The following is a 21324-nucleotide window of genomic DNA, read 5'->3' as shown; positions in this document are numbered from 1 at the left end:
AGAGGAGTGGCAGAATGGTGAAATATACGTAGGATGGCCAGCCCTTTTTTCTTTTCTTTCTATTAAAAAGAGAGGGAGGGAGATGCTGGTTCCTACAGTTGCGATTTATGCCAATGGGAATGAGGGAGCGATAGCGACAAACACGGAGCAAAAATCTGAGGAGAGCTGTCCAAGAGTATCTGCAAACCCTGGAGTCCATCTGTCATTCCTGTGTCATTTCCGTGTTGTTTCTGCACCATTTCCCTGGAGATTGGAGCTAGGTGCCTCCGTTCAGAGAGTGACTCTTGAAGTTCTCTCTTTAGTCTCTGCCCAGTTGCCCAGAACGGGAGATCTCTCTCTCTCTGTCTGTCTCTGTCTCTCTCTCCATCTCTCTCTCTCTGACTCTCTTCATCTCTCTCTCTCTTTGTCTGTCTCTCTCTGAATCTCTCTGTCTCTTTCTTTCTCTGTCTGTCTGTCTCTCTCTGTCTCTCTCTGTCTCTCTCTGAATCTCTGTCTCTGTCTTTCTCTCTGTCTCTCACTGTCTGTCTGTCTCTCTCTGAATCTCTCTGTCTCTCTCTTCATCTCTCTCTCTTTCTGTCTGTCTGTCTCTGAATCTCTCTGTCTCTGTCTCTGTCTTTCTCTCTGTCTGTCTCTCTCTGTCTGTCTGTCTCTCTCTCTGTGAATCTCTCTGTCTCTGTCTTTCTGTCTGTCTCTCTCTGAATCTCTCTGTCTCTCTCTCCATCTCTCTCTCTTTTCTTCTCCCTCCCTTTTCCCCTCCCTCCCTTCTTCCCTTTCTTCTCTCCATTCCATGTGGGACCTAGGGGTGTGCCACCTTCTTGGTGGTTTCCCCCAAGTCCCAGGATACCCCCTTGACGGCTGCAGTCCTGTCCCCTTTCAAAAGGAGGAGCTCTTGAGTGCCTTGTGGTCCGTGGGGCTCCTCTGCGAGTCTGATGGGGATGACCTCCCCTCCCTCAACCCAGTCCTTTTTCAAGAACGGGGGTGGGAGGGTTGGTTCTGGGCCAGGGTACCCCCTCTTTCCCCTGACTACGTGATGGGCTGGGGTCGCCGGGTGCGCTTGGTCCGACGGGTTGGGGCTGATCCCACAAACTCAAACTGCTTCTGCCTTTCCCCGTGGTTGGGGAACTGCAGCTGGCCCTGATAGAGGCGTTTGATGAAGTGAGCCTCCCGCTGGTTCTGCCGGCTTCGGGAGGCCTGCCTGGGCCGGCCCTGGCGGGTGAAAGCCATGAACCAGCCCTCGTGGCGAGCGTTCTGGAAGGCTGTGTAGTTATTCTCCAGCACAATCTCGGTAAACACGCAGTCTTTGCTCTTCCCGCTGGGCTGAGGGGGGAGGAAAAGACGGGTTCTGGGGCGGGGGTCCCAGTGGAGTCCCTGATGTCTCTCTAGGGATGCCTTAGGTGCAGCCTTTTGGCAACAGCACTGGGCACCCTCCCGATTCTTCCCCCCGCCTCTCCGGAGTGTGCCAGTCTCAGAAATGGAAGGGAATGGGGCAGTGGGGAGCTATGGGCCACTGATCTCTAATGGGGAGGGCCTGGCTGGTGGGGGCCGGAGGGTCCCTTCTCTACATTCCTACTGCACTGGGTCAGTACCAATTGTCCTCTTGAGCATGGCCAGCTTTTGGACAAGGGCGGCCTGGTGCCTTGGACCCCACATTGGGAAGGCTGCAGGGAAGGACACTTTTCAAAATATGGTCAAACAAATGAATGCACCTATTTTTGATGCCCGAAAAACTGCATAGGAGATAGCCCTTACCTACTCTAAATATATATTATATAGAACTATATTTATTCTGTATAAATAGTCTCTATATGTGGTCATTCTAGAAGTAGGAAGGAACAGAAGGGACATAAGTTCCAAATCTTGCCTAGCTTATATATACAAATATTCTATCATAACCCCCTTTTGCCCTATGTCCCCACCTCCCGGGCCTTGCACAAGAAACACAGTGTATTAGCATGAGCCGAGATAACCTATGAAACCACGGTTTGGTTTTTTCTCTTTGTACCCATTCTTAGATGGGTGGGTGAGAAAAAAGCCTCTTCCTGAGACCGGGGAAAGGGTGGGACTGCTCCATTTAAGGACGTCCAAAGGAGGAACCAGGGGGTGGGCCAGAAGCGAAGGAGGAGGTGGAGAAAGAGATGGGTAACAGGTGTGCCAAGATCCCTCCCTCTTGCTCTCCCCAGGACCATGTCTACACCACAGTGTGCTGCCCCCCTCGACCAGCAGAGGTCCCACGCCCACCTCCCAGCCCCCTTCCCTCACCTTGCCAAAGCCTCACCTTCCCAATGAGCTTTCCCCTCTTGCTCATGCAGATGTATTTCTCACTCTCAGCCCCCTTGATGCGAACCCGGCTGCCAAATGTATCTGTCTCCACTATGAGCTTGGCTGTTTGGGAGGTTGGGTTGAGGATAGAGGTGCAGAGAAGGGAGGGAGAGAGAGAGAAATCCGTCCATCGGGGCTGCCGCCTGGGCCCCCCATCCCTCTCTGTGCAGTGGGCAGGGAGGTGGGAAGCAGCTACTTTCAGGGCATCCCTCCGATGCCTCCCAATCCCAGAGCCAGCGTCCCTCCTCAGCGTGAGCACTCGAGCCCTTCCTGCTCACCCTCTCCAGAGCTCATGGTTACCCAGGGGGCATTTGGGGTCTCCCTGGTCAAGGTCCAGGAGGCGGGGCAGGGGCAGGGGCAGGGCCGGGGGAAATGGATGGGCTCTCACCAAACTTGTTGCCGTCCTCAGCGGTGGCGGAGATGCGGCGCCCAGTGACCTGAACGTGCTTGCCGCTGGTCCGGCTGTAGAGCTGGTACTCTCGGATCTGCCGCCGGCTCAGCTGGTCAGTCATGGCGCCCTGGTCCCTCACATACTGGTTAAAATTAGGAGACGGGTGATTCTCCCCCTTTGCAATCACCAAGGGAAAAATAGTGTCAATTTGCTTTGGGCAACACCACTCCCGGCCCACCCCAAGGAAGAAGGGTAAGGGGGTCAGGCTGGTCTTGGTAAAGGGTAGAGCAGGAAGTATGAGGAATCTGTACGCCTGTTCTCCACAGCCTGAGAAAGGAAAGGATAGAAGCTTCCGTGGCTGGACCAGGGCGCCATCCCCTCACCCAGATGCTTCTCTCTCAGCCCTTCTCATTCCCTCAGGACTGGAGGGGAGGACTCTAACCCTCTCTCTTCGTTTAGAGAAACCGAGTGATTTGCTTAAAGTCACACAGCTACTTAGCATTAGAGCAGATTTGGGGGCTCAGGCCTCCCCTCTCCCACTTTCCAGGCCTGAGATTCAAAGGGAATAGCATTCTCAGGTCTGGGCTCCTAGAGAGCTCCTGCCAAGCCAGGTGGAGGTAGGGAGATGCAGAGAGGAAAAATACACGAAAGAGAGAGAAAATATGTAATTCAGATGTGGAAATCGAGGTAGGGCTGAGAACCGGTCTCAGAAGTCTTAGCCTCTTTACCAGGAAGATGAAACTCCTCTTCTCCGTCCTCTCTCGTATGACATACGGTAATAGAAATGAAGCCTGCTATATACTTTGAAATCCTTGGCAAGGGGCAGGAAAAACCCACAGAGGGGATCCTGGTGGGCTTTGTCAGGGTCTTTCAATCTCCTAACCAAGCCCCTGGGATATTTTAAGCCGGGCATCTAAACTGTGGGCTCCCAAAGGGTCTGGAAAACGAACTTGGATGGGAAAAACAAATCCATCTTGAATTTCAGACTAACTGCACTTCAAACATTTCTCTCAGAGATTTGAAAGTATTCTTTTGAGGAGACCACAGCTTCAGCAGACAGCCACAGGAGCACACCCTCAAAAAAGGGTTAAGAACCTCTGTTCTAAACAATCATCAGTGAAAGGAGGGCCACTTAGTAGCACCTAAGCTTTCCTGCCTCCCTGCCTTTCCCTTTCACCTGCCAGCCCCCTCTTTTCTCCCTCCATCTTCCACAGCCCTAGGGCTCCAGCTATCCAGAAGAAGCAGGCAGTGAGGGAGCCTCAGAAATGGATGCAGGAAGATTTCTTCGTGAGTTCAAATCTGGTCTCAGACACTTAGTAGCTGGGTGATCCCGGGCAAGTCATTTAACTCTGTTTACCTCAGGTTCTTCATCTGTAAACTGAGCTGGAGAAGATGGCAAACTACTCTAATGTCTTTGCCAAGACAACCCAAACAAGTTCACAAAGTTGGACACAACCAAACAAAAATAGGTGATGGGTTTCTAGAGGGCTAACCCAGGAAGCAGGATCATCCACTTGACTTCAGTCTGCTGTACTCTGGTCTCCATTCACCTTTAGACTTGGCAAAGGTCCTATTACTGCCCTGGAGTTTCGGGTCTAGGTGCCCCACTGGGCTGGAAGTGGGGAGCAGCAGCAGCCAAAAAGTGTTGACCGCTCTAGCTGCTGTTGCTGTGTCTTGCCTGTGCATACACTGGGACCACCATGCTACCACTTCCAGGCCCTCCCTCATGCCGAGGGGATGGCCAGGGCTCCTGGCTGCTTCTTCTGGATAGCTGGGACTTAGGGCAGGGACATGGGGGTATGGAAAATGGAGGGACAAAAGAGCAGGCAGGCAGGCAAAGGGGAAAAGAAGGAAGGCTTAAGTTCTATTCCTACTTGGGACTGTTTATATGACCCCAAGGCAAGAACCTTCTCTACTTTGGGCTTCCATTTCCTTTTTTTTTTAAACCCCTACTTTCTTTCTTAGAACAACTCTAAGACCAAAGGCAAGGACTAGGCAAACAGGGTAAAATGACTTGCCCAGGATCACACAGCTAGGAAGTATCTAAGGTCACATTTGAACCCAGGTCCTCTTGGCTCCAGACTTGATGCTCTATCTACTGAGCCATTCAGTTGCCCGTTATCCATTTACTTATTTGGAAATTATATATATATATAAAAAATACTTGTCTTATCTCTTCCCTGAGGTGTTCTATAAGCCCTCTTCCACTGTGCTCCTGTCTGTTGGTTCTTGTTTTAAAGGTCTGTGTATGAATGTGTGTGTGTTTGTACACACAAACATATATAAAGCTATAAACATTCCCACATTTCCCAAGTATGTATATGTGTGTATGTATGCATATATATGTGAAGGCAAAGTATTTTTTCTCCTTCCCGGGGCACACCAACATGACCTTCCCAAATTCCACCTGCCTTCTTCCCCTCTAGATTTGGATGCTGGTTAGTCCGTGCTCCCACATTCTCTCTGCTCAGTTTCCTGACCCTCTCTAATGGCTAGAGGCAGCACCTAAGAGCTGATAAAGAATTGGCCTTGGAGGTAGGTTCAAGCTCCACCTCTAACACATATGACTCTGTGACTCTTGGCAAGTGGCCACTCCAGGCAGTTCTCTAAGGCTGTAAGTTGCCCAGAAGCGCTTCCTCGTCCTGGGAAAAGAGATTTCTTACCCAGAATTCCCTCTAGCAGTAAAGTCACAGCTCTAGCTCCTATGCCATCCCTTGACATGACCCTCATCCCAGTCATCCATCACTGCAAGAGGGGGTGTCTCTTGGAAATCCCCTTTTATCTTCTGGGTGATGGAAGAGGGGTTTCTATTTGGGAAGTTGTCAAGGGGAGGCTGAGGAATCCTGCCATTTCCTGAGGCTCAGGTCTCCTTTTTCTTCTCCCTCCATTGCTTCTGCCCTGAACTGGTCCCTAAGCCCAGTTACTTCTTAAGTCCAACCTTGTCCATCCCAACTCCTCATATCCATCCCCGCTCCGCCAAGTCAACCAGGTAAATGGCCAGGAGGCCAGGGTACCAAGGGGACTCAACATGGCTCTTCTGTGAGAACTGAGACCCTGGCTTGGGACCGGCCCCTCTCCCTGACCCCCTCAAGGCTCCTGGCTCAGGTTCAGGTCCCTCCGCCCTTCTTGGCAGGCAGCCTTATTCCCCCTGTCCGTTCCAGGTCAGAAGCAGAAGGAGGGGCCATGCCCCTCCATCTCTCCCCTTTTCCTATCCCCCAGCCCTGCACAAAGGCAGCCCCACACCCCCACGGCCCACAGCCCACAAGCCGCTCTCCCCGTGGGACCTTGCCCAGCTCTTTAATGTCCCCGCTGTGGGGGGAACCTCCCCTTCTACCCGCCTCAGACAGCTGCTTGTCAGGCAGCCCCTCAAGCATGGCTATAGTCCGGCCTGCTTACCTCCCCCCACAGGGGGAGCGGGGGCACTTCAAGGGGGAAAAGGAGGGCTTTGCCACCTTCCCTTCCAACTGAATGGGGCCTCAGGCCGGGCAATAAACGCCCAGTCCCTCCACACCATTGTGCTAATTCCCCTTCCAGAACAGGTTGGGTCCCACCCCCAGCCCCCCCTACAGTCAGGCTGAGGCTTTCTTCTCACTCTCCTTGGATGTGTGAAGCAAAAGGCCTGGAATGGGGTTGGAGCAAAAGGGGGAAGGAAAAAAAGGGGGGGTTGTCTCTCTCTCCCACCCCCCCACTGCTTCAAAGGCAGCCCCTTTCCCTCTCCCAGAGAAAAGGCATTTACCTTCAAAAAAAGTCCCAACTGGATGTGAAGAGAAGCCCCCAGCCTCAGCCTTGGGAACGCGAGGCAGGAGAGCTCTCCGGCACGGTTCTGGACCAGTGCATTTTAATAGTTGCACTTTTATGGAGGATCACAAAAAAGGACCAAGCTTCCAGAAGGGGCTGAAGCTTGGGGGGGGGTGCAGGAGAGGCAGGAGGGGACCTAGAGTCAGGGCAGAGGTGGTGGAGGTGGTGATGGACGCGACAGAGGAAGGATGTGTATAAAACCATTTCTGAATGCAATCCCAAGCAAGCTGCTCTGGGCTTGACCCCTATTGCCCTGTACACTTGGGAGTCCCTTCAACCTGTCCTGGGCACTTCGTGGGTGCCCCACTCCAGGGTGTACAAGATGTTCCATAGGTGGTGAGAGCCCTGGGCCCACCTTCTTCACATACAGTGGGGGGCGGGTCACAAAATTGGTTACAAAATGAAATCAATCCCCTTGGATAGCTGTTGGAGGGGCACCTTGCCACATTCCTGTCCCCGCTCCCCAAGGCTTTCGCCTTAGGTTCCCCTTAAGATGGTGGGGGCATCAAATAAAGAAATGAGATGAAAAGCGGACAACACCTCAGGTAGGTGGGGTCAGGCACAGGTAGAAAAGACAGAGAGGGGCTAGTGGAAACTCAAGGGGCCCATTCTTTTTTTTTTCAGTCTTTACCCTCTCTGTTCACTCTATCATACTGCACAATACAGTATCAAACCATACACTGTCCCCTCTTAGGTGAGAGACCATAATCCTCTGCCATCTTCCCATCCCCACCAACTAGGTAGCCAAATTGGGGGCAAAGAAGAAAAAAAGAAGATAGTAGGGAACTCCAGCCTACCTGGGTTTGGCAGCAACAGAGGATCAGGAGCTGAAAGCATCTGCATGGAGAGAGAAAACAAATCCAGGATTTGGTTACTGGCTTACACACATACACACACACATCACATACACAAAAATGCACTCGCGCGCACACACACACACACATCCTCCCATCCAGTGGGGGGGGGCAGCCCTGGAGTCCGGGTTAAGATTAAACCTCCATCCAGGCTGGAAATGGTAACAAAACTCAAGTCAGTACACAGACTTACAGAGTGAGGTTTGCCAGGAGACGGGAGGCTCCCATCACTGGAGAGATTTCTTGGAGAGGAAGCCCCTCTCCCCTAAAAACTCAGTAGTAGATGTGGACAGCCCCTGAGGTAGAGTCCCAGAACAACCAAAGATCTTCGAACCACAGGTCCTCAAGAGGGGAGAGGAGGAGAGGGAGAAGGAGGAGGAGGAAGGGGAGGAGGAGGAGGAGGAGGGAGCCACAGGGAGAGCAGAGGTGTGATCTGTCCACCTTCCAGTCTCAGTGTGACTGCAAAACTCCAGACTTGGGGGGGGGTTGGAAGAGGGAGGAGGAATTGTTGGGGGCTCCTCTCTTTCTCTCTTTCCCTTCTCTCTCTCTCTCTCTCTCTCTCTCTCTCTCTCTCTCTCTCTCTCTCTCTCTCTCTCTCTCTCTCTCTCTCTCTCTCTCTCTCCTTTCTGCTGGGCTATCCTGAGGCTGGAACCAGTAGAGCTTTTCTAGTAAGCAGACTGATCCCCTTAGTCTCCATCATTCTCGTCCCTCCCACAGACCCAGAATAGGGTCAACTCCTCCTTTGCCCCAGTTGTGTCTTAGTCTCCCTGGCTGGTAAGTTGAGGCTGAGTCAAGGATAGGGCAAGCATCTTCCCCCAATTTTTTTTCTCTGTGTGTGTAATCCTCTAAGGCCTTTAAAAGGAAGAGCCTTTTGGGGGGTGGGTGTGGGGGTGGGCATGGCTCTAAGCCAGTCACTTCCATGGCTTCCCTTGACCCCGCCTCCCCTTCTTTCTCCCACTTCCATTAAGGTCTGCCCACAGGGGAAGGAGGGGTTAACTCTTGCCTAAGTGCAGCAGGTGCTCGAAGTGGGGTCTGGGGGTGGGGTCCTTGATGACTTCTTGGTTTGGTGGCTGGGCCCAGTGCCACTGCCTTGAGACAAAGACTTCTCTAGGACCCAGGTCAAGTAAGAATGGAGTTTCCAAGGGAAAACTGAGTGGCAATGGAAGGGGGGGGGGGGTGGAGAGGGCTTTGAAGCTAGCTGACTTAAAGCTGGGGACCATCTTCTTCAATGTCCATTTGTAAAGCAACAGGATCCTGTTTTGCTAGGCACTTGCTTTTATTCCATGTCACACTACTTTCATGTTTTGCCCTTCACATTTTAGGAACTCACTGAGGTCAAGAAGAGGGCTGCTTTAGTCATATATTGTTTCCTCCTAATTTGATATTGTGAGTGGATGCTCAGAAAACACTTGTTAAATTTTGGGTGATTCTGAGAGATGGGGACTAGGGAAACTTGATCATCACCTTCCTGGGATTGAATTTGGGCCAAGTGACACCCAGCTGTGTGAGTGTGTGTAAGGGGAAGGGGTGTCTCTAAGTGGGGGAAGGACTCAAGATTGGGGGAAGTTGCCTTTAGACTTGAACCCCAGAATCAGGATGTCCTGATATTTTTGCATCCCATTTCCTGGGATTCTTCCAAATTTAGCCAGAAAGGGCAGAGAGGAGGAAATGAATTTACTTATTTATGTGAGGTTGGGAAGGAAGAAGCTTTCTTTCACCTTTGGCATTCTCTCATCTCCTTGAACTACAGTGAATCCACAAAGCTGTCAGTAACACCCTTTCCCCCATCATTACTTCTGTTACATTCTTAATGGAGAAGGCTACAGGGTTTAGACTCCTTCCCTAGTTATCCTGAGTATATGTATATGTGTGTGTGCGCGCGTGTGTGCTTGTAATGCCCAGGGAGTTTTTTTTTTTTAAATTCCAGAAAAATTTTACAGCTCAAAAGGCTGAAAGCCTGCTAGGTGGCTTAGTGGATTTTGAGTCAGGCCTAGAGACAGGAGGTCCTGGGTTCAAATGTGGTCTCAGACACTTCCTAATGGAGTGACCGTGGGCAAGTCACTTAACTCCCATTGCCTAACTCTTAATGCTCTTCTCCGTTGGAAGCAATACACAGTATTGGTTCTATGACAGAAGATAAGGGTTTACAATTTTAAAAAGGCTTTTCAGGATCATTTAGTCTGAATTTCTCATATTTACATCTCAGAGAAGCAAAAGTCGCATTTGTGACAACAGATAGTAAAACTTTGCTCTGTGTCCAGTGGTCTTTTTACTGTTCACTCCTGGCTTCCTAGAGTACTATGGGGGAACACCGGACGTAGCTTCCAGGTACCAGGGCCTCCTTTGTGAAGTCAACTAGGATGCTGCCTTCTGGTTTCTCCTGGCCTAGAGGACTGGTAGCTCCAATTCTGAGTGTGCAATACGATAGTCCTTCTGTACATCCTCCTTGCTCCCTTTTGTTTTCTGGTGAGGGGAGAGAAGCTACTTTTTTCCATAGCGAACACAAACAGGTAAGAAGAGATAAGGATGGAGAAGCCATACAGGATACTGAACAAGAAAATGATGGATTTCTTGGTCCAGTTCCAGTGATTGATCAGTTAGGAAGAGAGAGCCAAAGTCTTATGAGCCAGTGGACAGGGCTCCTCTCCATGAAGAAGGTGCTCATAGCCAGCTCTCAACCCTCCGCCCAGCCCTGGGTCTCCATAATCTTTTGACCTTAGCCCATCTTTGAAGGGCTATAGCACCCCTCTCCTTTCCCATCTCTACCTCTAGGCTTGTCCTCATCCCTCTCACACTGAAGGCTCAATAGTAGTGAAAAGACACTCTGCATGGGCCAGGTAATATTGTATAGTAAAAGGTACATGTGTAATTAGAAAATCTGGAACCCTTGGACTTCATCTCCCAGAATCCTTTTCCCTTTGTCCACTTAGCATCCTTGCGGTATGTTTAGAAGTTCTGTAGCTCTGCCTTTTCTCTCTCCTTTTCCTGCGAAGGCAGCTGGGTCAACTCCCTCTTTGCTCTAGCTTTTTTATTTTCCTTTACTTCAAGTTACTATTAATAAATCTTATTAAATGTAATACTTGGGGTATTTGGATATTCAATTTTAATCTTATATACACAAGACTGAGAATCAAGGGAAGGGAACTTTTGCTTGTCTAGCCCTTACTATGTCCTAGTCATGGTGCCAAAGACTTGCAATATTATCTCATTTAATCCTCACAACACTCTTGGGAAGAGTTACTAACCCCATTTTACCAATGAGGAAGTTGAGGCCAAGATGTTAACGGACTTGCCCAGGGTCACAAAGCTAGTGAAGCTAGAATCCAGGGCCCCATGCTCTACCCACTACTTAAGGAGCCCTGGATTCTAGTTCTGAGGTTGCCATTCACTTTATGATCTTGGATCAGTCACTCCTTCTCTAGGCAATGATAGATTTTGGATGATCTTGAAAACTCCTTCTCGCTCTCTCCTTTGACACCCTAATATGACAAAGTAGAAAGTTCTGTATCGGATGCCAAGGATAATCCCTGTTTTGTCAGTGTTGCCTCAGTTTTCCTCCATGCCCCCCAGCATGGAGTAGAAATGGGCAGAAGGGGAAGGTTCATTTACACTTGCAGGGGGGCCAGGAGGTGATGGGAAAGTGAGAAGGGACCTTGGTATGAGTTAATCTTTATCTTGAGTGCCAAGTTCAGCACCCCCTTCCCAGCAGGAGCTGTCTCACACCTCCTTCTCCCCCAACACAGAAGTTGAGAGGCTTGCTAACAAGCCTTCCCTCTAACCCCCACCCCCAGAGCCACAAAGTCTTGGCCCCTCTCAGCCGTCAAACATATCGGACCCTTAAGACAGGTGGGAAAAGTGAGGCCTTCCTTCCATTCTCTGGCGGAGCTTCTACCCTGTGGCTTCCCAGTCCTTGGCTTTGCCTCCTCTAAACCCAGATTCCACCAGCCAGAGCACTCGTAGGGGACGTGGGAGCTAGACTGCCCGAGTTCTAGTCCCAGTTCTTGGACATTCTTCCTGCCCTGAGCCTGTTTTTTCGCCATTAAAATGTGGCATGATCATGCCTTTCCTAGCCCCCAGGTACTGGTAGGAGAATCAAACCAGAGAGTGCTTCAGCGGCTCTGGAGCGCTACATTCTGGGTAACAAGGCAATTAGCATCATCCCTCCCCACCCACTTTCCCTGTTGGTGGCTCACATTGAAAGGGAATGTTAAGCATTTAGGTCTCAGCCCTTCTCTGGGCACCTAAGGACATCCCTGGAGTTTTTATCCAATCTCTCCCCCCTCCATCCACCTCCCCACACACCTGGCCTGGTTATTGTATTCGGCTTTGCTCACCAGCAATGGGGCCCGGCAGCACCAAGACCAGGTCAATGGTGCACAATGGGGCCCCCATGGCTCCCTAATCCTCTATTGTGTCCCCCTATTCAGGACTTTTCTGGCTTGGAAATGAGGTGGGGGGAAAGGCTGGTTTGGCTGGGGCCCAGGCCTTTAGAAGGTCCATTTGTGTCTGCATTCATAGGTACACCGGCCTGGGGACAGGTGCGTTCTCAGGACGCTCCCCGGCGGAGGGAGGCCGCCCCCTCCCCCTCCCTCCGTTTCTTCCTCATCTAGACAGCCAGATGGGGTACAAGTCTCCTGGGTGGACAAAGCGCAGCCCGGGACAGGTGGGAAAGGCGCGTGCAAGACTTAACCTGGCAATCAGGCCTAGAGTCTGCCTGAAAGATGTCATAAAGGCCTCTACTTACTCTATAAAAAAGATTTCGCCGCCGCGCGCCCCTCCCCCAACAAAAACCCGCCTCCTCGGATGGGGGACTTCTGAAAGGAAGGGAGGAGAATCTGGGGAAATGGAGGTAAGTGAGGAATGGCATGCGCTCCAGAGAAGCAGAGGCAGCCTGGGCGGAGGAAAGGCGCGCCGGCGCCCAGGGATGGCTCCGAATGGCGAGGAGGGCAGGGAGCCGAGCCACTGGCATCAGCATTTCAGCAGCCCAGAGCTGACCTCTGCCGGGGGTCCGGGTCAACTGCACGGAGCGCCGGGCAGGAAGGGAGAAGGGTGTGGCCAGCCGCGGAACCACCCAAGAAGCCGGAGGTCAGAAAAATGGTTTATTATTATCAGTGTATGCGGTTTATATGAGTTACTGTTCTATGAAACGTGCGTCATTATCAGCATCGGTTGCCGTTCTCGTCTTTTTGGCTCCTGTAAAACACAAAGAGAGCCAGTGGGAGGAAGGGGCCGCGGGAGAAGGGCGGTCCCGCCGAGCCTCAGCGTGCCTCCCCCGCCGGCCGGGGGCAGGGAACCCGGCCTGGCATTTTCCTCTTCTTCCCCCAACTTCTCCCGGGAGGGGGCAGGGGCAGACCTTGAGGGAAACCCGGCAGCCCGTTCATTCCCCACCGTCAGACCTGCTGCCTCACCTGCCTTTCCTACCTCTCCTCCAGGGTGCCTTTACTTCTTGGCTGTGAGCCTTGCCTTCTTGGCTTTGGCCTGTTGGGGAAAAGGGGCTTTGTGTGCCTAGGCCGGAGCATGGCGCCCGCCTCCAGCCCCCCTCCTCCCTCCTTTAGCGCTTACCTTGGCTTCTGGGCTCTTCCGGGATGGGGCACTGAGAAGAGAGAAAGGGGTCTCATCCGGGCCCTGGGGCCCCAGGCTAAAGGAGACTGCCGCTCCCCAGCGGGAAGGTGGAAGCTTGGGCAGTTTGGGGGAAGGAAGGAGCCGGGGAGCCGAGCCCCTGCTAGACCCTCTAAGCTCTCTTGGTGGCCTCAGACTCACCTGTGCTCTTCCTCCAGCTTCTTTTTCTGCAGTTAAAGAAAACAACAATAGCCAGGATGGAGGAAGGGGCTTCTTAGCAAGGACATCCCTAAAACAATGGCCGCGTTCTCCGGCCCTTCCATTTGAGGGTCTGTTGGCGGCACCCTATTCTCAAGGGCCCCGGCGGCGGGGATCCGAGAACTGAGGGCCAGAAGAGCCTTTAGATGGCGCCTACTTCAACTCTTTCATCCTATGGATGAAGAAACCAGGTTAAGCCGCCGGTCACGCACCTAGTCAAGGCCAAAGGTAAGCCTGGGATTTGCAGCTTTCGGACTCCCCAGGCCAACCACTCAATGCACTCTGTGTTGAGGACTGAAAGGAATTTAAAGTGTGATGGGCTCTTTGAGTTCTAGTCTAACGCCTTGATTCTTTTTTTCTTTTTAAACCCTCACCTTCCGTCCTGGAGTCAATACGGTGTTTTGGCTCCAAGGCAGAAGAGTGGTAAGGGCCAGGCAATGGGGGTCAAGTGACTTGCCCAGGGTCACACAGCTGGGAAGTGTCTGAGGTTAGATTTGAACCCAGGACCTCCCATCTCTAGGCCTGGCTCTCAATCCACTGAGCGCAACCTAGCTGCTCCCTTATAATAATTAAGTCTCATATCCCCAGCATCATCCAGGAACTCCACTCTCACCTTTGCGACACCAGCCTGGCTGTTGGAAGCTAGTCGCTTGGTTGATTTAGGTGGAGAAGTCCCCAGGGATATCTCATCAGAATCTTCATCAGCATCTTCTTCTTCTTCTTCTTCTTCCTCACTGGCCTCTTCCTCCTCCTCACTGGCCTCTTCTTCCTCTCTCTCTCCTTCCTCCCAGGGCAGGTCTAAAGCCACTGTGGAAGGGGAACCCAAGCACGAACCTGCATTCTCCAAACCCTTTTTTTGTCTTCAGTGTTAAAAATCGATTAATTAGCCTGACAAGACTTGAGTGAACTGATGCACAGCCAAAAAACCCAGCACATGCAATGACTATGGCAGCATAAATGGGAGGCCAATGCCCTAAAGCAATTGAAAACGAGTATCACAAAATTACAAAGAGCAGTGCTGGGCTCGAAGAAGGGATATGAACAGATACCTCTCTCTCTGCCTTTGCTGCTTTGGGTGCATGTGTGGTGACAATGGGGATGTCTTTGGGTATGGAATTGTGAGGTTTTTTTGGATATACTGATTGGTTTTATCAATTCTCCCCGACACCTCCCCCCCCCCCCCAATCTAGTTTTCTCTAAAGATTTCTATGTTATGGTGGCAGCTAGGTGGCTCAGAGGATGAAGAGCCAAGCCTAGAGATGGGAAGTCCTGGGTTCAAATTTGGCCTCAGACACCTCCTAGCTATGTGACCTTGAGCAAGTCACTTAACCCCCATCGCCTAGCCCTTACTGTTCTGCCTTGGAAGCAATACTTGTATTTGATTCTAAGATAGAAGATAAGGGTTTAAAAAGAAAAGAAAAGGCAGATTGGAGTCAGTTTGGGGAAAACTTTGAATTCTAGGACAAGGAGAAAAGCCAAAGATTTTTGAGCAGGGAAAGAGAAGACTTGTTTGGGGAATATTAAGTCAGCCATTACCTATTGTGTGTCCTTCATTTTTTTGTTTTTTAAAAACCTTTACCTTCTGTCTTAGAATCAATACTGAATATTGATTTTAAGGCAGCAGGGTAGAAAAGGGCTAGGCAATAGGCTTAAATGACTTGCTCACAAGATGATACAGGTAGAAAGCTTCTGAGGCCACATTTGAACCCAGGACCTCCTGTCTCTAGGCCTGGCTCTCAAGTCCACTGAGCCACCCAGCTGCCTCTCTCCTTTGTTTTCTGGGAAAGGACCAAGGACATCACAATGTTGGGACCAAAGTAGAGGGTGTTTGCTACTGAACCATGAACCCATAAAGGCTCTCTCACAGGTTGAGCACAAAGAATCTCTGAACATTTGGGATGGCTGTTCCCCTAGATTTGTGCCTGTCCCATTTCCTTTGTGCTACTGTGATTCTCCTTTGCTCGGGTATACAATGCCTTCTTCCGTGTGGGCATGCTGGGCAGGATGGCACTATGCCAGGGGTCTCTCCCATGCCTCACAATCCACTCTAGAGTTCTTCAGAGACCCTGAGAACGTGCCTCGTGCGAACCTGGCACTACCGCCTCCGACTTACCCGTAAGATTGCGGCCACTGATGTGGACTGGCCCTGAGCCTGACCGAAGATGGAAAGTGACGGGGGAAGTGAGCTCCATTCCCGAAATGTTGGCCTGAAAAATCAGGAAGCAGAATTTCTCAGGTTTCTTGCCCCTACCGACTACTCTGAAGGTCCTGGTTTTGTTAAGAAACAGCTTTGGAAGGAATAATAAAGTGGAGGAATTCCATGTGATCTGAAACAAGCTCCAGGAAGTGATGCAGAGCGAGAGGAGCAGAACCAGGAGAACATTGTACACAGAGACAAACACACTGTGGTATCATCGAACGTAATGGACTTCTCTACTAGCAGCACTGCAATGACCCAGGACAATCCAGAGGAACTTATGAGAAAGAACACTATCCACATCCAGAGAAAGAACTGTGGGAGTAGAAACAGAGAAGAAAAACATGATCGATCACGTGGTTCTGTGGGGATATGACTGGGGATGTAGACTCTAAACAATCACCCTAGTGCAAATATCAATAATATGGAAATAGGTCTTGATCAAGGACACATGTAATACCCAGTGGAATTGTTCATTGGCTACCAGAAGGGATGGGAGGAGGGTTAAGGAAAGAATACAATTCTTGTAGCATGGAAAAATATTCTAAATTGACTAATTAAAAAAAAAACAACAGCTTTGGAGAAAAGCAGGTGAAGTGTATCAGTCTTCAGTTACAGAGTATCCCAGGGCAGCTAGATGGCCCAGTGGATAGAGAGCCATGCCTGGAGATGGAAGGTCCTGGGTTCAAATTTGATCTCAGACACTTCCTAGCTTTGTGACCCTGGGTAAGTCACTTAACCCCCATTGCCTTACTGTTCTGCCTTGAAATTGATATGTATATTGATTCTAAGACAGAAGGTAAGGTTTAAAAAAAAGGTACAATGTATCTCAAAAGTCTCAGTACAGCTGTTTTGCTTTAATAAGCTTACTCTGTTATTTAAGCTTAAACTATTACTGCGCAAGGACAAGCCTGTATTCCTGTTGAAAGGGAAATCAGGAGTCATCTTAATTGTGGTTCTTTCTTCTGCCCCTCTTCAGTCTCTCTACTTCCTTTGGTACTTACCATTTCTATTATCTCCTGTACTAATATTTATTCAGACCAAGCTACCCATCCCAGAAGCCTTGCATTTTAAAAAAGATGGGCAATATTTGACTTAAAGGAATGAATCTCTAAGGGTAGAATTTCAGAGAAAGCAATTTGCTTCAGTCCCTACTCATTTCCCACCCTTTGTTGATGGGCTAGAGGGTAGCTTACCATGGGCAGGACGGAGGGCTTCAGCATGGCAATGGGAACTGGTGGCCTCTTCTTGCCATTCTCATCAGGGGGTGGTATGACCTCCACTATATTTGGCTCATCTTTGGTCTTCTCACCTAAGCATACCTGCAAGGGGTAGGGGAGCCCACTGAAGTTTCCTCTTGGCTATTGCCCACTGCCATGGGCATCTGCCTTTATAGGCTTCAGGCACACTTTGCCATCATAGTCAGGATTCTCCCTCTCCCCCACCTCCTTCCCTCTCACTTTCTAGTCAGACTTGATTGTCTGCTTTGAAGTTCACCCACCATATTCAGAATCAATTTGTGATCACCATCTTCTAAGGGATCAAAGGTATAAGAACGGTTCTCTTGGCTCAACTCACAGCCTAGGGAAGAGGGGAGGCAAGAAGAGATGGGGAAGGTGACTAAGAAAATTATTTTCTCTGCGCCCCCCCCTCCCCCATCCTCTTCCCTACCATTTTGGGTTGGCAAACACACAGGTGGAGCTCTGTCCATCTGTCAACAATGCTGTCTAGAGAAGACTTTCTAGTCCTAGTGTTGAGAATACAATAGAAATGGAGGCAACCCAAAGTGGAAGGGAAGAAGAGTTTTCCTTATCCCTAAGGCTAGGAATAAGCCACCCAACCTCCCAACTCCTCCAGCAGTAGAATCCTACCCCACTTACCCCAGAACAGGGCCAAGGACTTTTCCGTTTTGCTGCTTTCACTGGTTGGAGGCATGCTGCTTGGGGAAGGAGTTTAAAGGGCACCTAAGGCTGTGAGAAGAGGAAGGGAGACAGGTAAGGGCTGCCCTGACAGCCTGAGCCTACAGGAATCTTCCAGGCTTCTGAACTCAAACTGTTCTCTTGTCTATCCCTTTCCTTCAACCTATTATTTGTCGTATGAATATTTGTTCAGTGTAGAGGCCTTTTATCCTCAAATAAACTGTAAGTTCTTGTTTGTTTTTTGTATTCCCCCAAAGACCTAAGGTAGGGGCACATAGTAGGAATCACTAAAGGCATAATGAATATGGGGAGGGGGAGAAGCAAAATTTAGTCCTAAACTATGGGATTTTAATGTTCAGAGGTCATCCTTTTCTTTCTTAGGTGCCATCTTCGCCATCTCCTGGGGCTTTATGAAACTTTTAGGTAAAAAGGTTAGGGATCAGGAAGATTCCAGTTGCCTGCCCTTACCCCTGCAGTATGAGCTTTCTTTCCCCCCCAACTCCCGTCATTCTATCCTAATTCAGCCTTTCTGCCACTGCTCCCTCAACTATATTACCTCCATGCTCACCCCTATTCCATTGCCCTTTACCATAGGGCAGGGAAGTCACACAGATGGTTCTTATGAAGCTTGTTAGGTCCAATCAGCCTACTGGTTGTAGATCTTAAAGTAGAAGAGGCCTTTTCCTTTTCCTTGGGGGGGGGGGTGTTTGTGTGTCTGTGTCTACCCATCTATCTGTCTGTCTTTTGTGTTTCTATTTATTAGTTCTTTCTCAGGAGGTGAACATTCACAATTTATTCTTCAAATATTTCTGTAGCTTTATATAATGTTCTTTTGGTTCTACTCATGAGACCTTTCTTCATATACTACTCTTTTCTTTTCCTAATCCATCCTGAAGTATGTATAGAAGATTTAGGATCTATCCAGCTAGGAAATGAGGAAGAAACATGAGAATAAGTCCTTGAGGACATAGTCTTATCTTGGAAATAGATTAACACACATTCAGCAAACATTATCCAGTATCTCAATATTTTGTATTTCTATCCCTAGCCTCTAGTATAGTGCTCTGTCTAGTTATAGAGAAAATATCTGGTAATACATACCAAAATAAGCACCAAAAAGATATATATATATATATATATATATATAACCTAGATCTAAAAGTCACATTATAAAGAAACTAGAGAAAAATGAAATTTAAAACAGGGGCATCTAGGTGGTACAGTGGACAGAGCACTAGACCTGGAATCAGGGTTTTCTTCCTGAGTTCGAATCTGGCCTCAAACACTAGCTATGTGACCCTGCACAAACCACTTAACCCTGTTTGCCTGTTTCCTCTTTTGTAAAATGAACTTAAGAAGGAAATGGCAAACTACTTCAGTATTTTTGCCAAGAAAACCCCAAATTGGGTAATGAAGAATTGGATACTATCTAAGTGACCAAACAAAACATTTAAGACAATTTCTAGGTTTCACCTCACATCTATCAAATTGACAGAGGAATTTCAGAGTTCAAGATTTTGGAGATGAAATAGTTTCAAGTGATGGTAAGGTTGAAGGTAGTTGAAGTAGAATGGACAATGAAGGTCACAGGAATCAAGGAAGTTAAGGAGCTTTGAGTCTTGCATGTTATAGAAAGGTCATCTTGGTACTGAGGATGATGGCAAAGGGTGATGATGATGATAAGAGGTGAACCAAGTACTACTGACTTTAAGAAAGGTGGGACAACATTATGGAGGTCAAAAGTCAGGGCAGATAACACTTCGGTAAATCCAAGATCTCATCAATGTTGATATAATTTCCAATAGTGCGAATCACAACTTATCTATATCTTTTCAAACTAATACCTATCCATGTCCTCCCACATCTATTTTGTAAAGAATCCATCCTTTGCACAAAGGGACTTCTTGTAGGTCTCTTAACATTATGTGCTGCTGATGTAACTGGGTTATCTCTTTATCATGCCTCATATTTGTTAATGGGATGGTCCTACTTCTTTTATCCATGATGTATCTGCTGAATGATGTCTTTTATTCTTGTGTGCAAATCATCAAATCATCTTTCGTTATATACTACATTCTCTTTATGAACTACCCATTCATCTTTTCATTACCCTTTGGGTAACTGAAAATAATAATCTTTTGGAGATTGTAATCTTCCAGGGTTCATCCACCATTTATAGTCTCTGGGGATAATAGTGGTGTTTTAAAAAGATGAATTTTATTTTTTTTGGGGGGGAGCATCTTGGGATCATTGAGAGTGAGGCATAGTTTCTCAAATACAATCTAGCTCACTTTCTTTCTCCTGTTCAATCCTAGGGCCAACACATTGTTCATTTGTAATGTCTGTCCTAGATTTTATATATGGAAAAACTAATTCAGGGGAATATTTGTTGAACTTCATGTCATAGCAAAAAGTCATTGTTAATTTTTACTTAATTTTTTTCTATGTGGATATAACACAAATGACATATGTTTAAATTACTGTGGGGGGAAGGGGACATGCATGACAATAACTCAAACTTATTATAGGACTTTATGGTTTACAAAGATATCAAATACTAAGGATCCCTTTTCTCTTCCTAATCCATAAATTTGTCTGAATTTGTCCAAAGTTTAAGCCTTTGTGGTTTACAGATATACCATCCTAGAGCACTTTTTTAACCTTATCAATATCAATAAATATTTTAAAGTATCTTCTATGTGCCAGACATTGTGCTAAGTGCTGGGATACTTTGCTAAGCATGGGAAATCGTGCCTTTGTAGATAATAATAAACAAGGCAAAAAAAATCCATGTTTTTCTATAAATTGTTGCTTATCACTCTCTTCCAGGTATCAGTTAAGTCATCTGGTTCTTGAAGTCAGGGGCTCAGGTAGGACTGGCCTGCAATCCTTAATGTGGTGAGTATTCATGGATCTGGAGCCTCTACTGGTGCTTTAGTGCTGTGCTAGACCAGATAGGTCCTAATTTTTAACTCAGCTGATGAGAAAACTCTTCTTAAGGGTTATGGACTCTGACCTGAATAATGAAGCCTTTTCCTAATGGCTTGGAATATTAAATGAAGATCAGTTCAACTAACAACCTATGATTCCTACAGCTGGAATGAGTTAGTCTCTCTCAGAGGAAACCTGGAAGGCAGGAAGCTAAGGCTCTTGTGACCATCTTAAAAACTTTAGGGAGAGTAAGCTAGGTAAATGGATAGAGAACGGGGCTGAAGACTGGAGATCTTGGGTTCAAATTTGATCTGACATTTCCTAGCTGTGTGATTTCAGGGCAAGTCATTGAACTCCAGTTGCCGAACTCTTTCCACTGTTCTGCTTTGGAAGCAATAAGTAGTATGGGTTTTAAGGTGAAGGTATGGGTTTTAAAAAATTAGGAGCTTTGAAAGCTTTAAATAAAACTTATTTTATCCTCGAGTATGAAAATGAAGGACTATGTGCCATTGTACTAAATTTGGGATACAAAAATAGCGCAAAAGGAGTAGGCATTGTAATTGAGGAAAACAAATGGGCCAGGGAATGGTAGGCAGGAGAAGCATTTTGGACTAAACCAATATAAGGATAATCCGGAACAGGGGAGAAGGAGGTTGACATTCCGGACCCGGAACAATGGCAACTTAGATCCAATCACGGTTCCTGGTTCCAGAACTATGAAGTGTACGGAGAAAAGGCTGCACTGCGGACAGTCGTCATGAGGTGGTAGACGTGGTGGGAGAGAGGGGAAGAAGGGTACCTCTCCTGGGCCGGGAGCAATTTGCAATCAGCCGAGTTCACGGCGGAAATACTTCCAGGGCACTAAAGTAACGATTTCCCTAACCAATAAGCGGGTGGGACAACTATATCTCTTCAGCCTTACTTCGGAAGTGCCCCACATTTTAGCCTTCACTAAAGGCGTAGCTACTGCCCCCTCTCGCCAAAGCCCAAGAGCCGCCAGACAGCCTCGCTAGTGCGACTGCGCCAAATACAAAGAAGGGCGGGGAAGGGAGGGGAAGAGGAAGGAGAAAGAAGGCGGCCAGTAAGTACTCTTTTCCA

General features: G+C 48.5%; 2 protein-coding genes across 9 annotated transcripts; both read right to left on the bottom strand.

Annotated features, from left to right (window-relative positions):
• Positions 1 to 89: 89 nt before the first annotated feature.
• On the bottom strand, positions 90 to 11835 carry FGF17 (fibroblast growth factor 17). 4 transcript variants are annotated; one of them, XM_007476455.2, is made up of 5 exons: positions 11697 to 11835; positions 7306 to 7345; positions 2708 to 2885; positions 2276 to 2382; positions 90 to 1317 (listed from the first exon to the last, which is right to left on the bottom strand). In XM_007476455.2, the coding sequence occupies exons 3-5, from the start codon at positions 2829 to 2831 to the stop codon at positions 1024 to 1026; spliced, it is 525 nt and encodes a 174-aa protein (XP_007476517.1). In that variant the 5' UTR covers positions 2832 to 2885; positions 7306 to 7345; positions 11697 to 11835; the 3' UTR covers positions 90 to 1023. The 4 variants fall into 4 exon arrangements, with proteins under 4 accessions (XP_007476517.1, XP_007476518.1, XP_056669641.1 ...); XM_007476456.2 differs by having other exon boundaries at positions 2708 to 2852; XM_056813663.1 differs by having other exon boundaries at positions 11665 to 11776.
• Positions 11697 to 21158, bottom strand: NPM2 (nucleophosmin/nucleoplasmin 2). 5 transcript variants are annotated; one of them, XM_007476448.3, is made up of 10 exons: positions 21026 to 21158; positions 17257 to 17346; positions 16878 to 16957; positions 16573 to 16698; positions 15293 to 15386; positions 13793 to 13986; positions 13123 to 13148; positions 12925 to 12955; positions 12771 to 12840; positions 11697 to 12555 (listed from the first exon to the last, which is right to left on the bottom strand). In XM_007476448.3, the coding sequence occupies exons 2-9, from the start codon at positions 17309 to 17311 to the stop codon at positions 12802 to 12804; spliced, it is 645 nt and encodes a 214-aa protein (XP_007476510.1). In that variant the 5' UTR covers positions 17312 to 17346; positions 21026 to 21158; the 3' UTR covers positions 11697 to 12555; positions 12771 to 12801. The 5 variants fall into 5 exon arrangements, 3 of the variants coding, with proteins under 3 accessions (XP_007476510.1, XP_016289355.1, XP_056669639.1); XM_016433869.2 differs by having other exon boundaries at positions 12784 to 12840; XR_008915572.1 differs by having other exon boundaries at positions 12784 to 12955.
• Between the last annotated feature and the right edge of the window lie 166 nt (positions 21159 to 21324).

The sequence above is a fragment of the Monodelphis domestica genome, chromosome 1 (assembly GCF_027887165.1).
Source record: "Monodelphis domestica isolate mMonDom1 chromosome 1, mMonDom1.pri, whole genome shotgun sequence".
Taxonomy (NCBI): domain Eukaryota; kingdom Metazoa; phylum Chordata; class Mammalia; order Didelphimorphia; family Didelphidae; genus Monodelphis; species Monodelphis domestica.
The sequence above is the reverse complement of the archived record's forward strand: the minus strand, read 5'-3'. Positions and strand labels throughout refer to the sequence as shown.